This window comes from Trachurus trachurus, assembly GCF_905171665.1.
Source record: "Trachurus trachurus genome assembly, chromosome: 5".
In the NCBI taxonomy this organism is placed as follows: Eukaryota; Metazoa; Chordata; class Actinopteri; order Carangiformes; family Carangidae; genus Trachurus; species Trachurus trachurus.
This window is the reverse complement of record NC_139896.1, coordinates 24,915,478-24,942,389: the sequence shown is the minus strand read 5'-3', so window position 1 is coordinate 24,942,389 and position 26,912 is coordinate 24,915,478. Positions and strand designations below refer to the sequence as shown.

At 41.8% G+C, this 26,912-nt stretch overlaps 1 protein-coding gene across 5 annotated transcripts; it reads right to left on the bottom strand.

Annotated features, from left to right (window-relative positions):
• Nucleotides 1-204: 204 nt before the first annotated feature.
• On the bottom strand, nt 205-26,156 carry cpne1 (copine I). 5 transcript variants are annotated; one of them, XM_083971339.1, is made up of 16 exons: nt 26,044-26,155; nt 7,493-7,621; nt 7,214-7,393; nt 5,987-6,061; nt 5,218-5,289; nt 4,924-5,007; nt 4,742-4,831; nt 4,546-4,644; nt 4,372-4,458; nt 3,693-3,752; nt 3,277-3,410; nt 3,067-3,121; nt 2,823-2,877; nt 2,309-2,442; nt 1,981-2,217; nt 205-1,885 (listed from the first exon to the last, which is right to left on the bottom strand). In XM_083971339.1, the coding sequence occupies exons 2-16, from the start codon at nt 7,619-7,621 to the stop codon at nt 1,775-1,777; spliced, it is 1,602 nt and encodes a 533-aa protein (XP_083827465.1). In that variant the 5' UTR covers nt 26,044-26,155; the 3' UTR covers nt 205-1,774. The 5 variants fall into 5 exon arrangements, with proteins under 5 accessions (XP_083827465.1, XP_083827466.1, XP_083827467.1 ...); XM_083971340.1 differs by lacking the exon at nt 26,044-26,155 and adding an exon at nt 10,093-10,342; XM_083971341.1 differs by lacking the exon at nt 26,044-26,155 and adding an exon at nt 9,724-9,903.
• Between the last annotated feature and the right edge of the window lie 756 nt (nt 26,157-26,912).

The window sequence follows — 26,912 nt, the reverse complement described above, 5'->3', positions numbered from 1 at the left end:
AAAATGACTCACCCAAAACTCTGAATGATTTTTTCTTTTTGTAGGAGATAAATCAATGAACAAGAAAAAGGAAAAATTCAAGAATTCTTTGACAGGTGAGAAAGTCTTCCTAAGATTTTTTGTGAGCACCTGGATCTCGCTGTTCTCTGAAAAGATGATTCGTCAAAACTCACTCCTGGTCTAAACTTGAGCAGATGATTAGCTAAAAATACACAACTAATATGGTCAACAAAATGATCTTAATCTTAGAGGCCTTTGCCGTAGCTTTCAACCAGCTGATGTGGTCCCATTTATTTGGCGAGATATATTTGTAAGATGCAAAAACCAGCAACTGAACCCTTGAGATTTGATTATTTTGTTAACTGTTCCCAAACCTCAGAAGTACAAATGATATACAGTTGAGATGTTTCACTTCTCAATGGACTCTGATAAAAGCCCAAAATGTCCCTCAATATTTGACAAAGAGCAGAAAAAAAGAGACCTCTAAATTACTTAATATAAAACTTCATGTTAATTGGTCAGCTGGTCAACTGGTCAGCTTTAACAATTAAAAGTGATTCAGACAAACACTTCTACTTTGGTTACTTTCAAGTATAAACCTTTTCTGCTGTCGCTAGCCAAAGGCACAAAACAACTAGTTATTCGACATGATAGTGGTAGATGAAGCATTAGCAGCAGCTTTGCTGCAGTAAACTTGGGTTTTGACTTGTAACACTGTGTGTGTAAAAATATGTAGAGGCCATGTCAATCAGAAGATAAGTCTTTGGTACATAAACAGAGGACATGTTTAAACAAACTCTCAGTGTGGGATGGGGGGTTACCATGGTTACAATCCCCAATAACTCACATCATCCAGAGTACTCAATATGCATTTTCACCACTGTACTGCAGGTGTTAACAAACCACGGAGTGTCACGACTGAACAGTCACAATATCGTCAGGCTAAAGCAGCTAAGAGTGACATGAAGCTACACTAAAGTCTCTAGTAAGGCTATAGTTAAGTTTATTATAAGGCTAGAATGGTAAAGCTATGTTGGTGAGCATACTGTGTTACAGAGCATATAATATAATAAAGCTATGCTAAAGAGCATGTAATATCATTCATAAACTTTTTTCCAGCATTAAGTGCAACAGCAAAGTGCTAAGTATCGATACCTGATTATCAAAGCTAATCAGACCCACACACATACACAATGAACCTGGGTGCATAGTGTCAAATAAGAATGACCACAGTTGTTACAGAGGTACCAGTGGCAGTTCCTCTAATGTCCACTAGATGGTCCTGTGATCCATCTGTGAATGTAAAAAAAACATGGAAACAATAAAGGAGAATATGGATCCATAGACTGGATGACAGTTTAAACTTCTTTCTGTATTTGTGAGTGTGTGTGTGGTAAACATCTGATCTGCATAGTTAGCGTGGAAGCAGCAGAAGAAATCTATAAGATACAATCTTTACTACATTATCAATAACAGAAAAAAGACTGTAATTATAAAAGTGATTCTTTAAAAAAAAAAAAAAACTGGGGAGCGTTGCCCCTGGCATCCTGATTGGCTGACAGCTGGATGCTTATCATGATTGGCAGAGATTCCAACAACACACTGGGTTGGTCCCAGACGAGTGGTCAACTGTGGGTAGGAGGCAGGGTAGAGGGTGCATGGTGGTCCGATCCTGGAATGAAATCAGGGTAGGAGTTCAGCTTTGTGGAATGACTAGGGCATGCAGGGGGGCATTAGGAACTGTGGCGGTGGGGTTTAGGATTTGGCAGCAGGTTTAGGATTTGGCAGCAGGTTTGGGTGGATCAAGGCCTCTCATTTTGAAATAAGAGACCAGCTGGTTGGGAACTTCAGCAAGGACAGACTGAGCCAGAGCCGCCACTGGAGCCTAGAGAGACAGAGAGGGTTTAGAGACGTGAGGCTGGTTACTATTAGGAGCAGGCTTGGTGTAGAGGGAAAAAAGTGTAATACATAGAGCCTTACATCTTTGAACTGTCTGTGCGGGACAAACTGGACAATGTCTCTGGCTACGGCCTCCCCTACTGTCGACCTCAGCACACCGTCGTCTCCATCTAGGAGCTCCATGGCCTTGAAGTCAGCAGGCCCCACCCCCACAATGATGATTGACAGAGGAAGCTGGGACGCCCGGACGATGGCGTCCCGGGTCTGGTCGAAGTCGGTAATCTCACCGTCAGTGAGGATGAGGAGGACGAAGTATTGCTGCAGAGAGACACAGGCAGAGGTTAAAGTCTGAACGCTTGCTTATAGTTGATTGGTTGAATGGTTTTGTTGTTTTTGTGTGTGTCCTCACAGAAGCGTCGTTGGTCTGTGCTGCACCAGAGGCGATGGAAGCAACGTGCTTGATGATAGGAGAGAAGTTTGTGGGTCCAGACAGTCTGATTTGGGGCAGAGCCATCCTGTAGGCCTCAACAATCCCCTGAATACCTGAGACATACAGGAGATGAAATATATTTAGTTCTGTTGAGCAGCTGAAACAAAAGATATGAGATTAGAGTTTATTTCCCCAAAATTTTCTCCAGTTTTCTGTGAACAATACGGAACTCAGGCTCATGTGATCACATGTTGAGAGTTGTATGAAGCACAGACACCTTCTCAGTACCACACAACTGTTATCGATAAAATATTTCTATTAATGACTTTAGACTTCTGTGACTGTTACTATGGTAATAACTTGTCTCAACAATGAACGGAGAATGTATTCATGCAGAAGAACCTATCAATCACCTCATATCTTCACAAATTTTTCCTTCAAAATATTTACTTAGGTCTCATTCGAAAACAGATGACTTTTACAGTCTGTGTACCTTGGCAATAGGGGCTAGTTGGGTTGAAGTTGAGGGCAAACTCATGGTGTGCAGCCTGAAAAAAGGAAACAACACAGCGGTTCAATAAATCTGAGAATCAAAACAAGTATTGTCATTTGAACTTTCTGATTTTCTAAAGGGTCATTTAGTTCACCAAAATGACCTTATTTTAAAACTCAGAGTCATGTGAGGGGTTAAAACTATGGACAACTGAGACCTGTAATGAACAATATAGGGAGCTCACCTTGTAGTCTGGAGGTAGTTTGGCTCCAAAACCAAATGCTGGGAAGAGTTTATCACTGAAAGAAGAAACCCACCAAGAAAATGCCCACTGTTACAGCCACAAAAATAAAAGTTTTTTTTTTCTTTCCTAAGGATGCACATGGTTTAGGTTTTGGTAGTTTTAGAGGTGTTCTTTTTCAGATGTACTTTGTGGGTGAATGTGTGTACTTACGTGTCGTAGTCCTGGACCACTTGACCCACAGACCACAGAGCAGCCAGGTACTGGTTCAGACCATCTGGACTCATGTAGTGGAGAGAGTTGGGCGAGCTAGGATCACCATTAGAGCCAGTGAAGTCAATCCCCACCTACAGTGTTCATACAATTATTCATCAGTGCTCACCTGTAAACATTCATTCATTCATAATTCAAATAAATCGTTCTCATGGAAATTTGATCAACTAGTTCAAACACTGTGTTTTAATGCATCAATCGTAATGACTCTCTGACTTGGGGATACATCGTTTGGCATCACCTGTTGGTTTGCATGTAAATAAATATAAATATCTAAACCTATTCAGATCAATACATATATCAATCGTGTACAATTGAATGTATATGTGTATGTGTCATTGTTGATGTTGACGTACAGTGAAGTTTATCTGGCAACCGCCCATCACATAGTCCAGGAAGCTGTACTGAGTCAGCATCTGCACACACACACACAGAAGCACAGAGACATATGAAACCACAATACAATTTACACGTACAGAATATGCTCTGCTCTCTATGTGAGACAACAACTAGATGGCTGATAAGTGGCCTCAACTGATCTTTTAATTTCTTTGTAATCAGTGCAGGCAGGTTTCGGTGGGAGTTAATTTGGGTCACATGCCTCCAACAGCATTTTATGAAAAGACTGGATTTAAGAGAATAAAACATGAAACAAACTGTTGAGCTTTGTGGTTTAGAAAGCAGCGATTCCCAGCAGGGAACTCTGGGTAATGTAGTCTCTACCTCAGTGGTTCCCAACCTTTTTTGGCTCGTGACCCGATTTTTACATCACAAATTTCTAGTGACCCCGCAATCATGGCCGTCAATCAAGATGCGCCAGCTCAGATATTTTTATATGCTGCATTTTATTTGAACTCGATTTATATTCGAGAAAGTGAAAGTATATAATACAGTTGTTTAAGATTGTGTGCGGTGTTTTTAATCAAAATTTAAAAAAGAATAATAATTAGACATTTTAGAATTAGAATTACTAGACATTTCAGGCGACCCCATTTGAATTCCCCAATTCCCCAAGGTTGAGAAACACTGCTCTACCTTGCAGCTCTTCACAGAGACGACTCCAGAGTTCTTGTAGCTCTTCTTCTTCTTCTGTTTTTCAGGGTGGATGCAGTCAAACGTCACCTGGAGAACAACACATTATATATTTCACTGACCTCCTCCAACCAACCGATTAAAAGACCTCAGACATTTTATGATGAGTGAGCTCACCGGTGACCCGTGTGCAGCTTTCTGCAGATCAGAGACTTTAGTGGTGAAAGAACCGATCAGATCATGAGACCCATCGCTGTCGTGATCAGAGCAATCAACCTGCAGGGGAAGGAGAAGATTAAATGTTTAATGTTTATGATTAGTTGTCACAGCTAGAGGTGGATTGCTTTGAATAGATGATTCTGATAGGGGGAACCTTTATTGGTTTGTCAACGTCACTGAAGCAGAACGTCTGCAGAGGAACACAGAACTTCTTCCAGGTGGGATTCAGATTGTTCTTCACCACCTACAAACAAACACACACCATCATAATGTTCACTAATGTCTTTAGTGTAATGACATCATCAGGTTTAGGTTTGTATGTACATGTGTGGATACCTCTGTTCTGTGGACCAGCTGCCACTTTCCATCGTCTCCTTGTTTAAAAAACTCCAGGAATGGGTCAGACTTTCCGAACATGTCCTACGCAGAGACAAGAAAACATGCTGCCATTGCTCATTCACTGTGAGTTTTACTTCAACATGCTGTAAAGAAGAAACCTAGTTTCCATAACCAGGGTCATGGATCAGAGAAATCTGATCCTCCCAGCTACAGCAGATTTCCTTTGGAGAGCCTCAAAGAGGTGGAGATGAAGAAAAGGAGAGAGAAGATGAGGATGAAGAGCAGAGTTACCTTCTTGTCAAGGTTTTTCGCCTCCATCTCCAACTCAATGGCTCTGTTGTCCTTTATCTCCTCTGCTGTGACCTACACATACACATTATAGTTTTGATCATCACAGATTCCCAAGGGGTACAAACTGATTTAATTAGTATTAAAGCAGAAGTAAGCGATATTTTTGTGTTAATATAAGTCTTAAATAGTTATATCTTCCGACGGGAATCACTTACATGGAGTGTTTGGACCGAAACACGGGTCTCTCAGTCCCTCTGCTCTCCTCTGAGCCGAGGAGAAAACTTTTCTTGTATCCTACAAGTTTTATCCAATGAGGAGAGAGAACGGCATGAAGGGCTGTGTGTGCAGCCAAGGGATGCGCGTGAATGTGGTGACGTAGGGACGAGGACCAATAGATCCATGACGAGGGCGGGGGCTGCTAACTCCGTCGGCTGACAAGAAGTTATGGTGAGTTCAAGGCAACCCGTAACTCGTGTTTTTCCGACCTGTGAAGTCGTACCAGTTCGATCTGGTGCGAGTTCACGGGTCGGAAGTTACGAGTGGCCGTTATAGTGACTTTCACAGGCAACAGGCCGGAGAAACGCGAGTTGCGGGTTGCCTGTAACGCTACAAAGCCGTAAGTTGTGACTTGAAGCTGTAACTTACAGTTTCAAAAGCCTGCCTGGAACGCAGCATTAGCCAAAACGACCGGATCGCTTACTTCTGCTTTAATTATAATAATAGGCTGAATATTGAATATGTATATTTTGTACACACACACACTACTTACAGTGATGGCTCCTTTCCCTGCAGGTTTGCCCTTCTTCAGCTGCAGAGGTCTGGTCAGCTTTTTACTGGAAACTATCTGAAACGCATAGGTGCTTTGTATAAGAGCACATGATGAATGGAGCCCCTGCAGGTTGTAGAGATTGTGATGACAGCATTTGTCCAGCAGGGGGCAGAGTGGACTGGAGAAACATTTCTCTAATGTTCAGGGATCAACATAAACACTGAAAATGAAACTGTTCATTGATCAGTGTGACTGCTTCCTGTAGTATTTGATACAAACTCTTACATCATGTTACTGCCCCGCACATAATTATGACCTATTTTTAAAAACAGTCCACCCTGCCAAAACTTGTGAACAAAAAATTAAGTTGCAATCTAGTTTTCAGTGATCGACATACTGACACCTACATATTTGCAGAGGATTTAAAATGTACATTTTTGAAGATGAGACTAAATAAGTGAACTATGGATGGATGATTGTGAAGACATATTTGATATAATTTGTTCTATTCTATTTTTGGTACTTTTATGTTTGCACCTGACACCAAGACAAGTTCCTCGTGCTGTAAACTGACCTTTACTGCTCTTGGCAATAAAACAGTTCTGATTCTGATTGTCGATTTCCATGTACTCAACTCACTAGAAAGCTGTTGTTGTCAGAACATCAAAAGGCTGTTAGGATATTTCTGTTTAGCTGACAGAAAGAATGACATTGTAAAACCATCTTCAAATCAGCATCATAACAGAAGCAACCGACCATAAAAACATCAGTTTAGCCTGAGGAGCCGCCACCTTGCGAGGATTCACTGAATGTGCAGGATGGGTCTGATAAAATCTTGGTTTCAATTTGTGGCAGACTTCATGATGACACTTTTGGACTTGGCAGATAATTAATGTCTGGTGAATCATTGCCAACATGATTTTACAAAGCAGCTCCACCTAGTTTTCTTCTTTAACCAAGTCAAACCACTTTCGTTTTGGTTGGTTTGTGTCTGTATGTGTTTTCCAACACTTGGAAATGGAATGGAAAAAATAAAAAGTCACAGTTGCACACACTTGTGTATTTTAAACAATTTCATGTTGTGCTCTGATTGGCTGGTTGTCACACTTTGAGAAATTCATTCATTTCATCATCTTTGGCTAATGGCTACCATAGCTACCAATCAGCTGTCAGTGGGATGTAGGACGACCCCAGATTAAACCTGGTCTGGTCTGGTTTGGTGCGTACCTGTCCCAGTGTTATCTCTACCCCTCCCAGGTAGTCATCGTCGCCAAGATCAGAGGAGGAGTTGTCGATGTCGTAGACGCCCAGCTTCAGATTCTGAACCGCCTCAAAGTGATAGTCAATCCTGAGGCGCTGGCTGAACGACGGACTGGTGGTGTTCTTCAGCCGCTCAGTACGACCCAGCTGGGAGACAGAAGGAGGAAGTAGTAGTAGTTTATTTAATGTTGCATGTTTCACAAATAAGTAACACTCATGTATCCTGGAGTGTGGCTGCCATGTTACCTCAACCCAGCTGTCTCCTCCTGTTTTCTGCAGCAGCACACACAGAGGATCAGACTTTGATCCAACATCTTTATCCAGGAGGTCAGAGCAGGAGACGCTCAGCTCCACCTTTGTGACGCACTCCGCCATCTGAGGGGGGGACAGAGAGAGAGACCTTTAGATCAGGATTCAGGAGATTAACTTCTGAACAACAAATTGAACGTTTAGCCCTATTAGAGCCTTGTGATATTTGAAAAAGGAAAACAAATAGTCTGCCTCCGATTCATCTCCGTTGCTCTCATCAGTGATGAAACTAAGAGCAACTCGAAACAACATGTGGTATCCTGTTCTTGCAATTAGAGCGCAAGGACCATAGGGCGAGGACGTGCTTGTGCATCCTGTTCTATCAGGAAATTATGTAATGTACATTATGATCGCAATGATTCTTCTGCACGTTACAGGAAAACATTGCCCATCAACTTTAATCTGGCTGCTTCCACCGAGTCCCCTTTATTCTCTCATTTCTCCAGTGTGAACACAAGACAGACCAAAAAAGCTGTTGATACTCAGTGAAACCTCTGGAGCTGAGACACAGCTCTGCTCTGTGCAGTAGCCTACAAGATACCACAAATGTGCTATCATGTCTCAGCAGAAGCAGCAACAACAACAGCAACAACAACAACAACAACAACAACACCCACCACCACAACTGCCTTCTTGTCAGGTCATTGTCAAGATATGTCAAGCCACAATTACAAAAGAACCTTCTCTCCTTCTCTTTTTTCCTCTCAGTAATAATACAAGCTAATAATAGCACTAACTACTATCAATTACAGCAAATCTAGTACTACACGTGTAACAGAAGAGTCCTTAGCATGCTCAGCTAGAGTCACAGCTGGACCAGAGGTTTATATGACACAGAAATGCGGCAAATCATTGCGGTTGAGACGTTAGACACCATTAATATTGTATCTGAGCATTCAAATTGTTCCTGGTTCATTTTCAACTTGCCATTCAACTTGCTGCAGCTCTAAACATTACTAACCAAAATGTACAGTCTGCACGGCAGTGTCACCTGCTTAACAACAGACCCAAACAAAAACTTCTTTATGGTTGTTCAAACTTCTGCATTCAAGCCATTCATGTCATGGTCACTTCACTGCTGCTCCACAGTCATAAAAACATAAAGAGGAGATATATAACACTGACCTGGACACGCTTCCTCATATTTTTTTCACTTCTTCCTTTTTACCTTGACTTTACTTTGTTCTTCTACACAGTGTGTTTGCCTTAACACACCTTGTCTTGATAGTCTGATCAGATAAAACTGTATGACTATACAAATTCATCTTCTCCAAATGCAAAGGAGCCTGATGATCCTTCAACAGACACAATCTTCTTTGACAGCAGCTATAAACCAGACTGTGTCTGTCTATGTGACGATTCGGTGAATAAACTCTCGCATGGATACACAGTGGGGGCAACACCCTTATACTTAAATTAAAACAAATTAATTTGATGAGGATCTGAGATGAGAATACAAAGATGAGATATTTTTGAAACCTTAAAGGACTTTGTTCAAGTAAAACTGCACTCAATTTGACAACCATGAACTTTTAAAACAAGACTTTGCATCCTTAAACTCACACATATTAATAAAGACAGAACAACATGGTTAACCATGCAATATTGTGATCAAATATAAAGACAACCTGAGATTAACTAAACCAACACTTGTGGAAAACTGTGGACACTGAGGTTTTATTAGGTAGTTGTTACAAAGTTACAAATTACTTACTATAGCAAACTTAAAATGTATTATTAGAAAAAGTTAATTAAACCATCATACGGCATATAAGATAGCCTACGTAAGAACAGCTTCATTGCAACCAGCCATGTTATCAAACTGTTGTTTACCTTATGAACAAACAGTGCAATGTTTTTTAATGACAATTAGGCTATAGTATGAAGTTCCAGTGTGAAATAATAGTCCAAAAACTGGACAAATTTAGAGAATTTTTTTTTAAAGTTTACATTTACCGACTTTTAATCAATAATTTAAAGTCCTTTTTTTTGTGAATTGAGGAACAGGTTCTGTAATGGGCATAGATCATTATATTAGTGGTTCAGTTTCCTGTGTCTCCAAGTGTCCTTGGTATCTATCAGGGTGGCCAGAGCCATGCCTAACGTTACAGGAAACTATAACCAATCCTAACATAAACACAGCCATAGATTAACTTTAAATCACTCACCTTAACGCAAACTTCCTATTTTCTGCCAGAAACCCTGCTGGGACCCTGAAGTAGACCTGACTGTCAACTGACCAAATCCAATAAGTTTGATGCTGTCAGATGAGTTGGCCACACCTTTAGAGCTGCTGCTGTCGTAGGCTACTTGTAACAGTTTTCTTCTCATAAGAGTGAGCAGCACCTGAACGCATCACCACCACCATGGGAAGATTAACTAAAGCCGTGACACAAGTCAACCAGTCAAACAAGCACCTATACCAAACACACACCAGTGCTATCTATCTCTCTCTTTCTCTCTCTCTCTCTCTCTTTTTCCCACACACACACACAAACAAACAAAGCACTGTGTCAACATAAACTTTGTTTTATCACCTTGTAAAAGTCGTTGTATTTTATCTAGCACTCCAGACCGCAGGAGCCAACAGCAAGGCGGAGGTCAACTTGCTCAAGGCAGTCCGTGACAGGAAGCGACACCTTTTCAAGTCCGAGCAAACACAACTGGTAGTGTGCAAATCTTTACCTGTCCACTCCGTGAGACTTAAAACGGAGACTAACCAAAGCTGGGATGTGAAACTTCACCGTAATTACGACAGAAAAACACCCCGATGTCACTGCTCGGCAGCTTCAGCTAGAAGGGAGCGGCACGCCAACACAGTGGCCTCTGATTGGGCAGGTTCAGGTTGTTGTGCGTCGTGATTGGCCCAGAGGACCGTCAGTCACACTCATTGGCTTCACAGACTGGCTGACGTAGGCTTTTCTAAACTCGCAGCAACTAAGGTACGACTTCCCACTATACTCCTTCAGAATAAAAGCACCAATACAACAAATTGACACCTGGATACTGTATATGAAGCAGTTTCACTTTGAGCAGGATTGACTGCGATAAATAAGCTTGTAGCAGGTACTTTGCTTTTAGAAAGAGAAATGACAGTTTAATATGTAGCTATATAGAATAAATATATCTTAAATTGCCATACTACATTACATTTGCAATTGTTTTTATATCATAGATGTAACAGTTTTGAATCACAATACTCCTTCCATCCTGCATTTGGCAGCAAAACAGTGGCAAAAAGATACACCAACCAGACAAATCAGTGTCTATAACCTCTTTCATTCTTGTATTCCTCTGAAATGGGAATGTCTCAATTAGAAAGACCCAAAGCAAGTTTGCACAGTAGTTGATATAGACCAACAGCAGGGTTTAAACAACAATCTGTGCATTAATAATGAAAAAAATATTCTAATTAAGTGTTCAATTCAGACACTGCACTGGCTGTCTGAGCTTGAGCTAATTATGTGAATATTTTGCATATGCAAAACAGAATTGTATACCTTATATATATATATATATTTTTTTTAGGGTTAGGTAGATTATTTTTCCTAAAAAATAAAATATACAAGAGAAAGAAGAAATCCTGCTTAATCGTCACCTTTGGGTTTCTACTCTACTCTACTGTGGTGGACTTTCACATTAACAAGTACATTTTTTGCTGTTCGAGAGAAGAGTAGCCTATTAATCCAATACCCAGGGATACTGTTTCTGCAGCACAACCATGTCTTCTGTAACGCACTGAGACCATTACAGAGAAAACAGAGATGTTTTAAAAAGCACAATTAAGGACAATTAGAGGGGATGAGGACAGAATAAACTGAACAACACAAGCCACCCTCCCAACAGACAACAACAATACGCTTTAATTGAATCCATCATTTGATGCAAAACCACAATGGAATCAGAAAAGCTGCAGAGGACCACCACACTACAACTGAGAAATGGAACAGAAAGACCAAAACACAGAAAAACAGTGCAGTTACAAGAAAGACAAAAGGGCCTTAATGTAATGATATTATGTGTTAAACCCTAAAGTAACCTTTACACACACACACACACACACACACACACACACACACACACACACACACACACACACACACACACACACACACACACACACACACACACACACACACACACACACACACACACACACACACACACACACACACACACACACACACGCTGAGCTGAGCTCTTGTTTGTTGACTGGCTTCAGCCTCAAGATCCAAATCCCTGAAAAAACTGCACTCATGCTCTTTAATTCTGTTCAACTTCCCTTTCTTTAACTCTACAATTAAACTTTCTCTAAACACAACAAATATTATTGAAAATCATAGACACAAGTTCCTGAATTTTCCAAACACCTTATGTTATGTGACTGCTTATACAGTCCTGGATCTGCAAAACATCATGCAACTTCACAGCAGAACTGGAACAAGCTCATGTACAGTACAGAATAATGTCAAACAGAGCGGAATAAAACGATTTCAACAATCTTTAACTGTTTATTCATACTATATTTAATATTTATATCATGTATTCATCCACATGTTTGATAAATGAAGAGAGGAAAATGTGTCAGAAAGTCAGTACTCTCAATTGAAGCACAACATCATAACTGCATTTAAGTACAGAATGGTAGATTAATTGAGATCATCTATCAAATTATGGCTCATCAGATGCCTCAACATCTACATAAGTTAACAGAGTAGTTATTCATCATTATTTGGTGCCTCAGACAAACTCCTCCTGTGCTCTGTTGTGCACTGAATCAGACTAAGGTTGAGAGAGAAGATAGTTTAAAACTAATATTTGTTATAAACTAATTCACTGACAGTTAGTTAGGTAGTCACAAACTACACAGTGACTGGTCACATCAGGAGCTACACTGAAGCTTTGGTGCAGTGCACGATGTTGAAAAACTCCCTGATGCTACTGTGTACCATCTACAGGCCACTATTTAGCATCTGAATGCTGCCATCAGCAGCCACCATCTCACATTTCCCAGCTGCCATCTACTGACTACGGGCTGCCACCTACAGGCCATTTTCTGGCCTTCATACACTAACTATCATCTGCCAATTAAATTACAGGTTGACAGCCTGTCCACCAATTATATGCTACCAACTAACATATCATTTACACGGTACTATCTATCTTCTACCACATTAATGTTACAGGTCACCCTCAACTGTCCAAATGCAGCCACCTCCACATCACCATCAAACATCTCCACACAGCTATGTACCATTTTCTGGCCACCACCAGCTCCCATTTAATGGCTACTTAGCAAGGGTGGACAGACATAAAGTACATTTACTTGAGTACTGTTCTTAAAATGATTACAGTTTTGGGGGAATATACAACATATTGGTGCTTTTGACTCAACTATATTTCTATGAAGCACTTGTCAACCAATGCAATTGATTCTCTTTTCTTTTTGAATAGTCAATAGGCCATGGACTGTGTTGTTCACAGCAGAAACAACACCTCACCTCACTCCTACACTGTCAGTCATTTTGTGCTACTGTATATTTGAGTACTGTCAGTGGCCCTAATAATGGCTGTTAGATAACAATGAGGCAGAAGACTCTTCACAAAGCATCAATGCTGTTCTTTAAATCCATGTTTGAAACGTTAGGAATAAAGGCCTCATTTTAAATGATTGTGTTGAGAACCCCCCAAAAAAAGAGAGAAAAAGAAGAAACACAAATTCAAGTGACTTGTGCTTGCCTTTATTCATGAGCAACTTCTGGGTCTCTCCACCCATCTCCTTGATCTCTATCATACAACCTCATGCTCGATCTTGGCCAAATGCATTACCGTCTCTACACTGAAGGTAAACATGGTACAGAATATTCTCTGTGGTCCTCAGATCATGGAACAAGCTAATGAATGCTACCAAAGCTTAGTTGTCTCACTTTATCCTCAAGAATCTCTTTATCATCTCACCTCTTCTGCAAGAACCTCCTCTCCTAACACCTCTCACACACCAACAAGCTTAACTAGTACTTTATTGCACTTATTACTTGATCCCTTTGCTTTGATTAAATTGATGCAGTACTTACTATTTTCGCCAAGGTTTTCCCTCTGCACTTAAAGTGTCTGCCTTAATGTAATGTGAGCACATAAACAACCGCTGCACTTTTACAGGCTCAGTATAAGCTTTTCTCATTGCAGGAAAAATGCATTGGGGTTGTTTTGAGTCATTAGAGTCATCTGTAAATGTACTGTGAACAATGCAGCTATATGTCAACATAACAAAATACACATTTGAATACTCATAGTTAAATCCTGGCCAATTACCATTACCAATTGCCTATTTCTATTTCTAGTCTTATCTTCTATCTAAAGGGCATCACCTGCCAACATCATTTTAAGTGACTATTCTGTTCAAGATGAGTCTAGGGCATTGATAGTGATGACAGTCTACAGTCTAATACGCTATCTGTCATTTTTCTCATGTTTTGAATAAAGTATCTCTGTGTGTCTATCACTCACCTGTATACCTTGCTCTCTTTGTCTGTCTATAGAACAGCAGAAGAGTGGACCTCAGCAGCTGAATAATTAACAGCTCATTGTCAGTCAATCGTCAATAATTCTACTTCTGTCCCACACACACACACACACACTTCAGACTTGCATCCTTTGCAGAGGCCAAATCTTGTTGTAAGGATTTCTTTTTTATTCTAATCCAGTTCTCCTGCCTTTTCTTCACACACCTGGTCCACACCACAGACACAGTCATCTCTGTACCATTAACCAGACAGTGTTTCATTTCACTTTATTCATACCTCATGCACACAGATAATTCAACATTGCATGCACACCCAGTGCTTTGGCATCAGTGTATTGGTTTGATGGTTAACCATTTCCTGAAAGCAGCAGGTGTTTCCTCTTCAAACAAAACTACCTCCATGGATCTCTGCTAGAAAGTTTCAATACAACACTATTAATATAAAAAACTGTATATGTGCACCACATAGAAATGCTTTTTACATTAAATCTGCACACAGAAGCCAAGAGCAGCTGAGGTGACTAATAAGATGAAGACCACTGATGCGGATATCAAAACTTAAAGCAGAAGTAAGTGATATATTTGTGTTAATATAAGTCTTAAATAGTTGTATCTTCCGACAGCAATCGCTTACATAGAGTGTTTGGTCTGAAACACGGGTCTGTCAGTCACTCTGCTCTGCTCTGAGCCGAGGAGAAAACATTTATCGTATCCTACAGTTTTTATCCAATGAGGAGAGAGAACGGCATTCAGGGCTGTGTGTGCAGCCAAGGAACGCCGTGAATGTGGCGACGTAGGGACGAGGACTGTTATGGTGCGTTCAAGGAAACTCGTATTTTTCCGACCGTGAAGTCGTACCAGTTCGATCTGGTACGAGTTCACCGGTCGGAAGTTACGAGTGGCCGTTATAGTGACTTTCACCGGTAAAACAGGTCGGAAAAACACGAGTGGGTTGCCTGGAACGCTACAAAGTCGTAAGTTGTGACTTGGAGCTGCAATTTACGATTTCAAAAGCCTGCCTGGAACAGCATTAGCGAAAACGACCGGACCACTTACTTCTGCTTTAATTGCTTATCATTACAATTTCCATTTAAGCTAAATTAAGTAATGCACTTCACTTCTTCTTTCTTTCATTTTTGCTTTGGGCTTAGAAAAGATTCCACAATGAACCCACTTCAATAGAATAAGAATAACCTCTTATTGGGAGATCGTTACATTAATTTTGTTCCAACAGCCAATAATCTATGCATACATAAACTGTATCATTTAATCCTTACCTCAGCATTAATGATCTTAATATCAGTACCAATTACCTGTGAGCACTATTTTTGAAAAACTAGATAATTAATTTGCTCACTACTGAGCCCTCTAAAGGTTTCAGTGTCATTCACTTACAGTAGGTTTTCCTTGCCTCACCCACACCTTCAACTATTGCTTCTGTTCCATGTTCGTCGCGGCAGCCCGACCTTCGCCAGCAGCAGTAGTCACAGTTTTGCAAGTGAGAGTAAAGAAAGTTCAGAAATGTAATTCTAGCATTGACTCAAATGATATGAAGAACTTATTAGCAACCCCAGCTCTCAGGTGTAGCATGAGCACCACAAATACTGATGGGCTCCAGCATTTCAATTCAATTCAATCAATAAAGAGGTGGTTACTAATGCTGGGACAGTACCACAGGTGCAGACCACTACATAGGGCTAGTATGATACTGAGAAAAGAGAAATAATGTATACGTGAAGAATAAGTATAAACTAAGGATGGTAGTTTGACTTTGATCTTGATTAAAATTGTGGCCAACTCTCAGAAAATGTTAATCTTTATTACTTAATTGCACTGAAAATGTTGCCATCAAGGTCATCTGTATTCAAACGCATCAAAATAAATAAAAACAAGTAGCCCAGTAACTCAATGAATGAATCAAGTGAGTTTCCATCATTAGACAGTGAAGAGCAAACAATCAGAGAGGGGGGTCGCAGGTGAGCAATTGTGCATCAGGAAGGTCCTTTTATTAACCAAAGCAAAGGAGACTCCACATCATGTATAGTTATACGATCATACAAGTTTGTTCACACTGACGATAGAAAGAAAAATTAACCTTATGGTGGAAACATCCAAAACATTGTAAACGTACATAGAACAATAAGCTACCCAACTAAAAATGCTATACTTAATCTCAACGCTCTACAGTCCAAACACCTACTGAACATGTGCTGTGGAAAGGGAAAGGGGTGAGGGTTTGGGAGTTGATAGGATTCAGGAGGCCCAAGTCATTATTTACAAAATAAAACACGCATCAGCTATCGGTCCATCCCACATCCACAGATCACAGAAATGCATCATCATGTTTACTGTAGCAGAGTGTCAGCCTTTTACAACAGAGCTTGATATCAGAATAATTTTTACCGTTGCATGGGGGCATGTCAACATTTCACCATAGCAACAAACAGAGCATAAACATTTGATCATAGCAACATAGCTCTATATCATAATTTTACCATAGCAACAGAGAATGTGAAGACTTAACCACTGCAACAGAGCACCAATATTGGTGGTAGAAGAGCTTTTCATCTACAGCATGTTTAACCATAGCAACAGACTTTACCATAGCAACAGAGCATGTTAAGATTTTACCATAGCAACAAAGCATCAACAGTTTATCATGGCAACATACTTTGGCTTTCATCATAATTTTACCATTGCAACAGAGCATGTCAATTGTAAACCACAGCAACACAGCATATTTAAGCGCACACAGCAACAATGCATCATCTTAATCATCATGTTACCATGGCAACAAAACAGGTGAGTATGTTCAGTGTGTCAACTCTGGACATGATTTCACAAAAAGCTTAACTGTCATGGAAACAGGGTAAGAAAAGCCCCAAATTCTGCCACAACTATCATCATCCTAATCATCATTATCAATATCATCATCTTCCACAGTTTGTGCTACTAAAGTCAGTGGAGGAGCTGTAAGAAAGAATAAACTCTGGATCAGAGTCTTCATATTAGACAGACTGCGGGGGGAGGGGGGGGGGGCTTACCTGCCATTATCTACACACAGGACAGGGCAAGGTCTAAACTGGGCAACACTTGAGTGTGACATTTTAGTCCAGAAGCAGGTTTTTGTGTTGACTTTGAACTGGACTGTTGGTTTAGCTGGGTGTAACATGTTTTATCTACAGTGAGTCTGTTCTCCGCGGGTTTAACCCAGGCTTATCTTGACCTTGCGGGCTCCAATAGGGCGGTCATTGAGGTCCATGACTGCAGCAGCAGCCTCCTCGTGGTTCTGAAAGGCCACCATGGCCTCGCCAGTTGGCAGGCCTTTCTCACTGAACTGCAGGCAAACTGAACCTGGCAACACCTGGTAACCATAGAAGAAGTCCATGATCTCATCCACGGTTACAGTGAATGGCATATTCTGTAGTTTCACAATGGTTGGGCCAGCAGCACTACGTTGACTGTTGGGATTGTTGGCTCCTCCAGGGGCTGGCTGGTTACGGAGACCATCAGCTCCTGGAGTGAACCCTTGCTGGCCTCCTGTAGGCCCGCCCCCTGGACGTCCTTGACTGTTGTTAGCCCCTCCGCCCCGGGTCTGTCCGCCACCACCTCCTTTTCTGTTGGCATTTTCAAAGGGCACCAGTCCTCTCAGCCCATCCTGACCGAACACTCCCCCAACTCCAGGTCGAAAACCTGGAGGCTCTAAGATTGGAGCTCCAGGAAGACCAGCAACTAATGGAGGGGCGACACCCAAATTCACATCTCCTAGCCCTGCTGCTAGAGGTGGTAGCGGAGGAGGGCCTGCTAGCCCATTCCCAGGGGCTGAGAATGGTGTGACAAAGGGGGCACTGTTGAGGTTCCCCATAGTGTTTCTGAGAAAGTTGAACTCTTCCCCACTAATCCCAGCAAATGGGTTGATCTGGGGCTGCTGGGGACTTGGTTGAGCTTGCTGGTGCTGATTCTGATTTTGGTTTTGCTGGTTTTGGTTCTGGTTGCGTTGTCCCCTCTTGTTCTGGGGAGGGGGATTCCTCTCAATTTCCTTCATCTGATCAAATGTCACCAGGTGGACAAAAGCATCACGGCCATTGAGCTTTTGACGGTGCAGTCTTTCGGCTTTGCGTGCATCTTCCTCAGTCCGCAGTTGGAAGATAGCTTGCCCTAAACCATTGCCATGGCTATCTGTTAGGACCTTGAGGGTGTCTTCATAAAGCCCCACACCGTCCAGGAAGGCACGGACATCCTTCTTGGAGACATTGTATGGGATGTTGGTGATGTGGGCGCAATTCCTGGGTGCTTTCAATCCATCCTGGTTTTTGCCGTCACCCTGTGCTGCTTCTCGTTTACGGATGGCATCAATCTTTTCAAGCATTCCCTTCCGACTGATTGGGTGGACCTGGATGAAGCGGGTACCCATGTACTGCATGTGAGCACCCAGAGCAGTCTTATAGTCTTGTTCTGTTTTGAACTCTAGGAAGCCTTCTCCGGTGGCACGCCCATTGGGGCCATACGCAATGTAGATGCTGTCTTCCAGAATGGCTAAACTCTTAAAGAAGTCCTTTATCTGTTTCTTGTCAGCTTCATAGGGAAGGCCCTTCAAGTAGACACAGAATTCCTGCCGGTGGGGAGATCGTGACCTTCCTCTCTGATCCCTGCCTCCTGACCCTACATTACCACGGCGATGCTGCTGATCCTGTGATTCATTGTTTGATTTGCTACTATTGTGTGCAGCATCGTTGAGGCTGGCCCACTGTCGCTCAGATGCTGGGGTTATCTCAATGAATCTTTGGCCCATCATACCACCTCCTCGCTTCACAGCTTCAAAGCTTTCCTGGCCCGAAAAGAATTTCACCATAGCCCTGCCACTTGGCCGACCATGTCCATCCCTCAGCAGACGAACTCCTTCCACCCCCAGACCCCGAAAAAAGTCCCTTACCTCCACCTCTGAGCAAGAGAATGGGAGGTTCTGCAGGAGGACAAACAACTCATCATGATTCATTACTCCTGCTCCACTGGCTGCAGCGGCAGCAACCTTCATATGGGCTTGAAGGCCAAGAGAGGCCAATGGGGAGAGAGCATTAAATAACATGGGGTTAGGTGTTCCAAGAGGGAGCCCAGAGCCAAGTCCAGCAGGGGGAGGAAGAGAGGGATTGAAGGGGGGCAGGGAGGACATGTGAGCGAGGTGAGACATTGGAGGCACTGGAGGCCCTTGGGACAGGGGGGACACAGTTGGGACCGGGGGGAGGGAAGACACTGGCGGGGGAACTGGAATGGTAGGCAGGGTGGGCATGGGGGGCATGGAAGGCATGCTGGGAAGAGGAGGGATGGGTGGGGGGCCTGCATTGAGCGATGCAAGAGCTGTGGTAAGTGTTGGCGTGGAGCTGTAGCTGTTAGGGTAGCAGGGCACTACGCTGGCCAAACTGGCTGCTGCCTTGATGATCTGTGACTCCTGGGTTGAACTTGCTGCTGTGACTGAGGTTGGGGTGAAACCCTGGTTTCCATGGTTACCACTTCTCCCCCCTGCCCCTGGTTGCACTGTTGGTATAGGGGCAGCGCCTGCTTGTCGGTTAGCATTTCCTGCGGTAGGTGCCACTGTCTCAACAGCACCTGCACCAGCCTCGAACCTGCGGCGACTGAGCTCAATCATGTTCTGCATTTCTGTCTTACTGCTAAGCAACAGCGACACTTTGGAGCCCTTAATGGACCCGCCTGTACGCATCATCCCCAGCCGAGCGTCCTCATCAGTGGCGAAGACGATGAAGGCCTCACCATGCTCACCCCCCACGATGTGTACTCCCCCGTCAGGGATGGTGAGGCCAGAGAAGAAGTGTCTGATGTCCATGGTGCCGGCCACTATGGGCAGACCCTGCAGTCTGATGACTACCGCCATACTGACTGCTAAACAACAGCCCTATAACCTGGGGAGAAAGCAACACTACTGTCAGATGAAGAGCAGAAGGAGGGTGACCAGTGGTTTCCAGATGTTTTCTCAGGATCTTATCTGTGATTCAGGCCAATGAAAGTTTAGCCATACACATTTAATTTCTAGAGAATATCCAGGGATTAAATTTTAAATTGCACCTACTTTGGGTCCTGACATATGGAAACCAGTGGTGTCTGCAAGGGAATTGGAGATACAATTTTGCAAAAAATTGCAGAAAACTGGAAAAGAAACCCTGAACTCAGTGTCCAACCATCCCCAGCTTTGATTATGTATGATAGCTGAGCATTATGAGATCATGTGGTGCGGCAGATCAGACTTTTTGTCAGACCCCAACAAAAGCAACATTAAGCATTACAAGAGCTGCACTATTCATTAATTTTTCAAGTGTTGTCAAAGTAATACAAGATTACTACAAGAATAAAGGAATTGAGAAAGGGCATTGAGGTCAACAGGCTATATTTATATAAGCTAAAATCAGGACATAAACAAGAAGGACCATTAAAGATGATACAGGCTCCAGAGAAACAAACACTTAAGCTCTCCAAACTGACAGAGCCAATGCTGTTCTGGTACATCTTCTCCTCAGCTGTCTCTGCATTGCAAAATATGAGCAATTTTAACAGGGTATTATGTTTTATGGTGCAAAACAGGCTGATACACTTTCCATCTGTGATTGTCCTTTATTGTCAAGTCTGCAAAACCTTTTGCTGGCTCACTGCCTATACCGGTTTACTTTTTCTTAAGCAAGCATGCACCAGGAGCAAGTCCTGTGTATTCAACTCCATCCAGAGAATTCAAATTGGTTTATGAACTGATGTCTCTCACTGTCTCTACTTTACCCAAAAAGTGTTTTAGGGTCCTGTAGAATTTTGATGTATCTTGTGGCTTAAAATGTGGTCACTGGTCAGACTGATGCCAGGTTTATATGGGAAACGTTTTCATGCAACTTCTTTTGCTGAATATTAAAGGCTTCAGTACACATGAAACTAAATGCTTGTCAAGTGTTCAATATCAAATGAGAAAGTTTCTAGAAAATGGATTTTAACATAACATACAATGCAATTAGTTTGACGATTACTGAGGCCTTCAATCTTCATCTGAGTTGCTATACATTACTGAAAAATGTTGTGCATTTTAGTTTTTTAAGCAACCTCTACTGGTTCTACCATGCAGTACACAGATATTACGTGTGTTTTTGGTTGAGTGTGAAATATTTCATGCAACCTTCATGAATCTCATGCAACTCACCAATGCTACTAAGCTGTATGAATAGTTTCACTGTATTACCAGGCAGATGATTTCTGTAGAACACTGAAACCTGGTGAAAAAGTCAAGAAAACAAAAATTCCTGTTCAAGACATCTTGGTGGAATTTAAGCCTAGGTACACAACAGACTGACTGTAACTCTTAGATTAGCTTCATGTGACCGATATCTGTTGGTGTTGTCAGCAGGTGGCAGATTGTAACTAATCATGTCTCTCATTAACACTCATCAAAGTGCTGAATATAAATGAGGCTTTGTGTGATTCGGTCTTACCCCTGAAAGATTGTCTTTGAACCCAACACAACGCAGAAAACAACAACTCGAAGATGTCAACAACCACAAGAGATTTTCAAGAACCAGTAGCAGGACAACAAATATTCATATATTCATATTGTTGCTTTCCTGATGGCAAAGACACACCTATCCGAAACCAGACCCATCATGACTGAAGCTGGCAATATACGATACAACAAATTAAACTGTACCCAAACTGTCTGCAGAACAAGAAAAGGAAGCTGAATATAGGTAATACTGAGCCACAGAGATTCAATTGATTGAAAACCAGCCCCAAACCCCCTGCAAACAACAAGCCAAACACAGCACATGTCCAGCAACCAGGCAACAACATACAGGTGAGCAAGACTGCATCTTGACTCCTCAAACAGCACCAAATCAGCCAACATTATTTCAGCAACTGGCTGTAGAACACCACCACACAAACCACGTGTTAACCAGCAGCAAATCTGCAATACATTGTCAACAAACATTAGCATCATGGCAACGGGACACAGCAGTAACTTGTCAACGGGACACAGCAGTAACTTGTCAACAAGAGCAAGAGGAGCAACATCTTAACAACATTTTAACAAGAGCAAAGTCAGGTAAACATAAACCAGAGCAACATTAGCATCATGTCAACCAGAGCAATATTAGCATTATACAAACCAGAGCAACATCAGCAACTGATTACCAGCAAAGCACCAAAGACAGCAGCTGATCAGAAGAGAAAGCAAACAGAAGAGAGGCGCAGAGCAAAGTCTTGGCTAAAACTGATGAAAACACGTCAAACTGAACAATCCTGTTTCACAACCATCTTTTGATCCTCAGACAACATCCTCAGGTTTCTGTGCTCCAACTAACCGTGATCCTGGATGGGCATCTCACAAAACTCATATTTTAGCTACTTTTACAACCGAAATATGCTGTAGATCACCACACCTGTCAACATTAATCAAATAATGTAGTCCTCAACCTCTGCAAAGACAAATCACCCTAACGCTACCATATGATTGAAAGATCACATTATGTTTCTTTTTTTTATATCCTGTATATCTACTTGTCTCTTCCGAGTGTCATCTTGTTAAAAGTCTGTGTGAAGCATCAACAGCGACAAGAGGACAAAACACAGCAGGAGAGGAAAACAGCTACACCTAATAAAGTTGCCAACCTGAGTATCCTAAGTAAGGTAAAACAGCATGACTTAAACTGTTTTGCACTCGCATACAATTAAACTAATAGCAGACAGAGAGATTTTCATCAGTCAGAGAAAGAGAGAAATCTAAAACAGCAAATCCAAGAACAAAGAGCAAAAGACTACAGTGATCTCTCACTTACAAGCTGGAATACATAACTGTCCACTGCATTATCGACCTCAAAACACAGCAAACACATTGTAACTGAATGAAAAGAGTGGAGTGCCATCCAGGGACTAAACAACTCAAAGAACAGAACTCATTTCAGAACAAGGATAAACTAACCTGGATCTCAAAACTCAACAGGCAGGAAAATGGGGCTCTACAGGTCTTGAGCACACAACCTCTTTCCTTCATCTTATTTAAAACTTCGCCTAGAGCTGTGCTCTCCACCCAATAAGATCTCTGCTTCTGGTGGTATAGAAATCCACAGACCTGCACACTGCGAATAAAAGCTAATGGAAAACTATGCTCACAATCAAATTCACTATATAAGGAATCTTTCACTGACTCAACTATAGCCCCTTTCAGACATGCACTTTGTTAATGTGTGTACAGATAATTTTATAAACTTGCACGCATTGTCAATCACATCACATTGACATCAGGTCAGACCACCTGTATAATGATAAACTGATCAGCCAATCAAAAGAATACATTGTAGGGGTGTAACGATACATGTATTTGTATTGAACCGTTTCAGTGCAGGACGTTCAATTCGGTAAAGGGCTGTTAAATCCCTCCGTTTATTTTTACACATTAGCAACCAGGCTCATCGTTCAGTACCTCATCTTCATCTTCCTCACATGCTGTTCTCCTTGCTGCGCTGTCAGACCTGGGTCTCTGTCTCGTTGCGCACGCTGTAGCGCTTCGCTCCCATTCAAGTCAATCAAAGCATTTTCACAGCGTGCGGTGCGTCTCTGGTCCGTCTCCGGTTCCGACTGGGTTCCGGACACGGAGCAGAGACCTGCCTTCTGGCTGTGTAAGGCTGTCCCTCTCTGAAGCAGAGGATGAGGTCAGCTTCACTTCCATCAGTCTTCACAGACAGTCCACAGACTTTGTTTCCGATCATATCCTTGCCAGTTTGTACCAGGCAGCAGGTTTTTTTTGGCATATTTGTCAATATTTACTGACATCAGTCAGATCACTTACGGTAAGTTGATTTCTTTATATATATATATATTTTTATACCATAACTGTCAGTTATGGTTAAAAAAAAAAAAGGTAGTTGAATAAAGAGCTGAATTTGAATTCAGTGTTTGTGTGTTCTTTATCAAAAGTAGGTCATTAAGCAATAGCATAAAACAGCCAGGCCGAACATAATTTTTTTTTGATAATTATCGATAGCTTATTTTATTTGAGAGTAATTTATTTAACTTATTACCAATTAGCACTTTACAACAGTATTCTATTTTTTATTTTATTTTCATATTCTGTATTACAATAATTAGCCTTCATTTGACTAAAACATGTAAATTGTTGGTTTACAAAAGTTCCTAATAAACAACAAGCAAATTTATATTTTGCATTTTGTTCCCATACCGTACCGAACCGAACAGTGACCTCAAAACCGAGATACGTATCGAACCGTGATTTCAGTGTGTCATTACACCCCTAATACATTGGTAATTCAGCCTAAATTCTATGCAGATAAATGATTGTTCTAGGTTACAAAAGACCTACAGGATCACATAGACACACTGACTAAGACGTATTTAAAAAGATTCCAATAAATTTACAAAATAAACCTGTCACCTTTATCCACAGGGCAAACTATAAAATGGTGGCAGCATTTCAAAAATGTTTTTGGCATTTAGACACTTAAATATTTTGCCATCTATTGGCTGACATTGAATACTGTGCAAAGGTTATGACACTTGAAATAAGGCCAGAGTCTGACCTATTACAGACAGATGGCATAGACCCCCCCCAAAAAAAACACTGACCTCTCTACATCATGGAGTTAATCAGGGATGACAAAATGAGGACACCGATATAGACTAAATCCACAGAACTGCAACATTTTCCTGAGATGCTGGTGTAATCCATTGTTTTGAAAGCATAGGGTGGTCACACCGAGCATATGCTTGACTTATGGTCTCATTGAAAAAGAGAGCCTGCTCTCAATTAGCTTCCCTGAATAAATAAAGGTTTTAAATTGTTTAATACAGTTTGTATGACATTTGTTAATAAAGATGGCAGGTTGCTAATTTAATGTTAGAGTCTACAACCTTTGCACAGTATGGTATGTAGTTCTTCAGTGAGTTAACACGTCTGAGCCTTAATGGGCTTCAAAGAGATTAAACTAAATAACTTTTAAAGTCCATAAATTAATATCCATCTTAGCTGTGCAGCTCTATCTGCACTGGTTTATGGCAAATTAATTAAGCCATGTTTCAATTACCATGACCATTACCAAAGAGTAAAGTTACTTCAGCTTCTTAGGGTAAATTTTGCCCTAAGACCCCTAGGAGCAGGTTGGTCAACTAGGGAATTATCTGCTGGTGTTTTCACTCACTTCTGCCAACTCAAACTTTCGAAATTGGAAGCTTGAGAAACTCCTTAAAAATATAGTTTCTCTTATATTTTGTGCATATTTCGTGTCTGAAAAGGGCTGAAAGTCCGGACAACCAACGCCGTGTCACCACGACCGACAGAAACACAGACCGTCTCCAGTGACAACTGTCACTCAGTTTTTATCAACAATCTTCCTGCTCATGTCAACAAGTGACGTCGTTGAGAGAGATGTGACCTCACCGCACGGGGGCGTGACCCGTGGTCACCGGCCGAGCAGCGGCCGCAGTAGAGCCGGAACTACGATGCCACACAATGATCAATGCTCAGATGTTCAAAGCACCTGCCCCCTCACCCATAGACATACAGTATGCCCTCACCAGTCTCCACTGTGGAGGAACGCGTCCATTCGCGCAAGGGAAAACACATGAAAACCACAACAACGTGTAGGCCAGCTAACAAACAGTGGGGAATTGTTGCAGAGAAAAGCACACACTTGGAAAAACTGTCTGAATGTTTTAGTTAAGCAGCCGTTGTTTTGAACCAATATCAGACATGAGGTCTGGACAGAGAGAGCCTAAAACAGTCATGGCTAACTAGCTACTGGTCGCTAGCTTAGCTGCCTCAGCAGGCTAACGTTAGCCACCTAGCTGGTCGTGAGCCTCGCTGCTTTGTGTCGGAGCGGAGCAGAGGGCGCGTGTTAACGGCTCCTGCGGCGCTCGGCTCACGGTGTGAGTGCGTTACATGATTGACCTGTCACTGCTGGATTCTTACCGAGAAATCTGTCAACAAACACTGAGGTTTAGCTCATGAACGGTGGGTCTTTTCTTCTGCGTGCTCGTCTTCTTGGTCTTTCTGCAGGCTGCTGCTTCTGCTCGAAATGTCGGCGCAAACATCGCGATAACACACGGGCAGATGCGAGATGATGCAGCAGCCAGCGTTTTCCCCACGTAAGACCGATAGCGCCCCCTGCTGGCTTGACCCAAGTCTTCACCTGAACACACAGCTCAACCTTTTACAGTCTATGAGCTCAACCCCATCCCACATCTTTGGGATGAATAAATATTTTTAGGTATATCTATATGTATTTTAATAAATAGAATTGTTGTTGTATGTTATTTATGGCGACATTTTGGTTTATTTCCATTTTGATGTATCTCCCTGGTAATATGAGGCATGGATAAAGAGACAAAACCAGCCAGACACTGCACTGCTTTTGGTGATTTCATTACTTAGCACTAGCAGATCTCAGTTTCATAAAACTGTTCTTTGCAGTGCAGGGCCTACACACAATCTTAGTTAGGGTAAATCCAATAGCTTCAATTTAGCATTAGCTCTCTTGCAAAAGTCAGGCATAATAATTTAGCTGCCTATGGTTCCATTATTTGTCATTAGTTATGGCACTTTTCATTTTTCAAATTGTTGTAGACACTAAATTTGTGTTTGTATAAAGGCCCAGATATAGAATGACATGAAAAATTAGCTCAGGGTAAATTGTAAATCAATCAATCAATCAATCATTATTTATTTGTCATTGCCATAAATAACAATGAAATTACGTTGGAGCATACAACCTTACATAGTGAAAAGTGCATAGTCTTAGTGCACTGGCAACTAGCACTGGTCAATGATATTTACTTGAC

Coding starts and splice junctions, on each gene's coding strand:
- cpne1 (XM_083971337.1), bottom strand. CDS start 19,965: ATGGCGGTAGTCATCAGACTGCAGGGTCTGCCCATAGTGGCCGGCACC.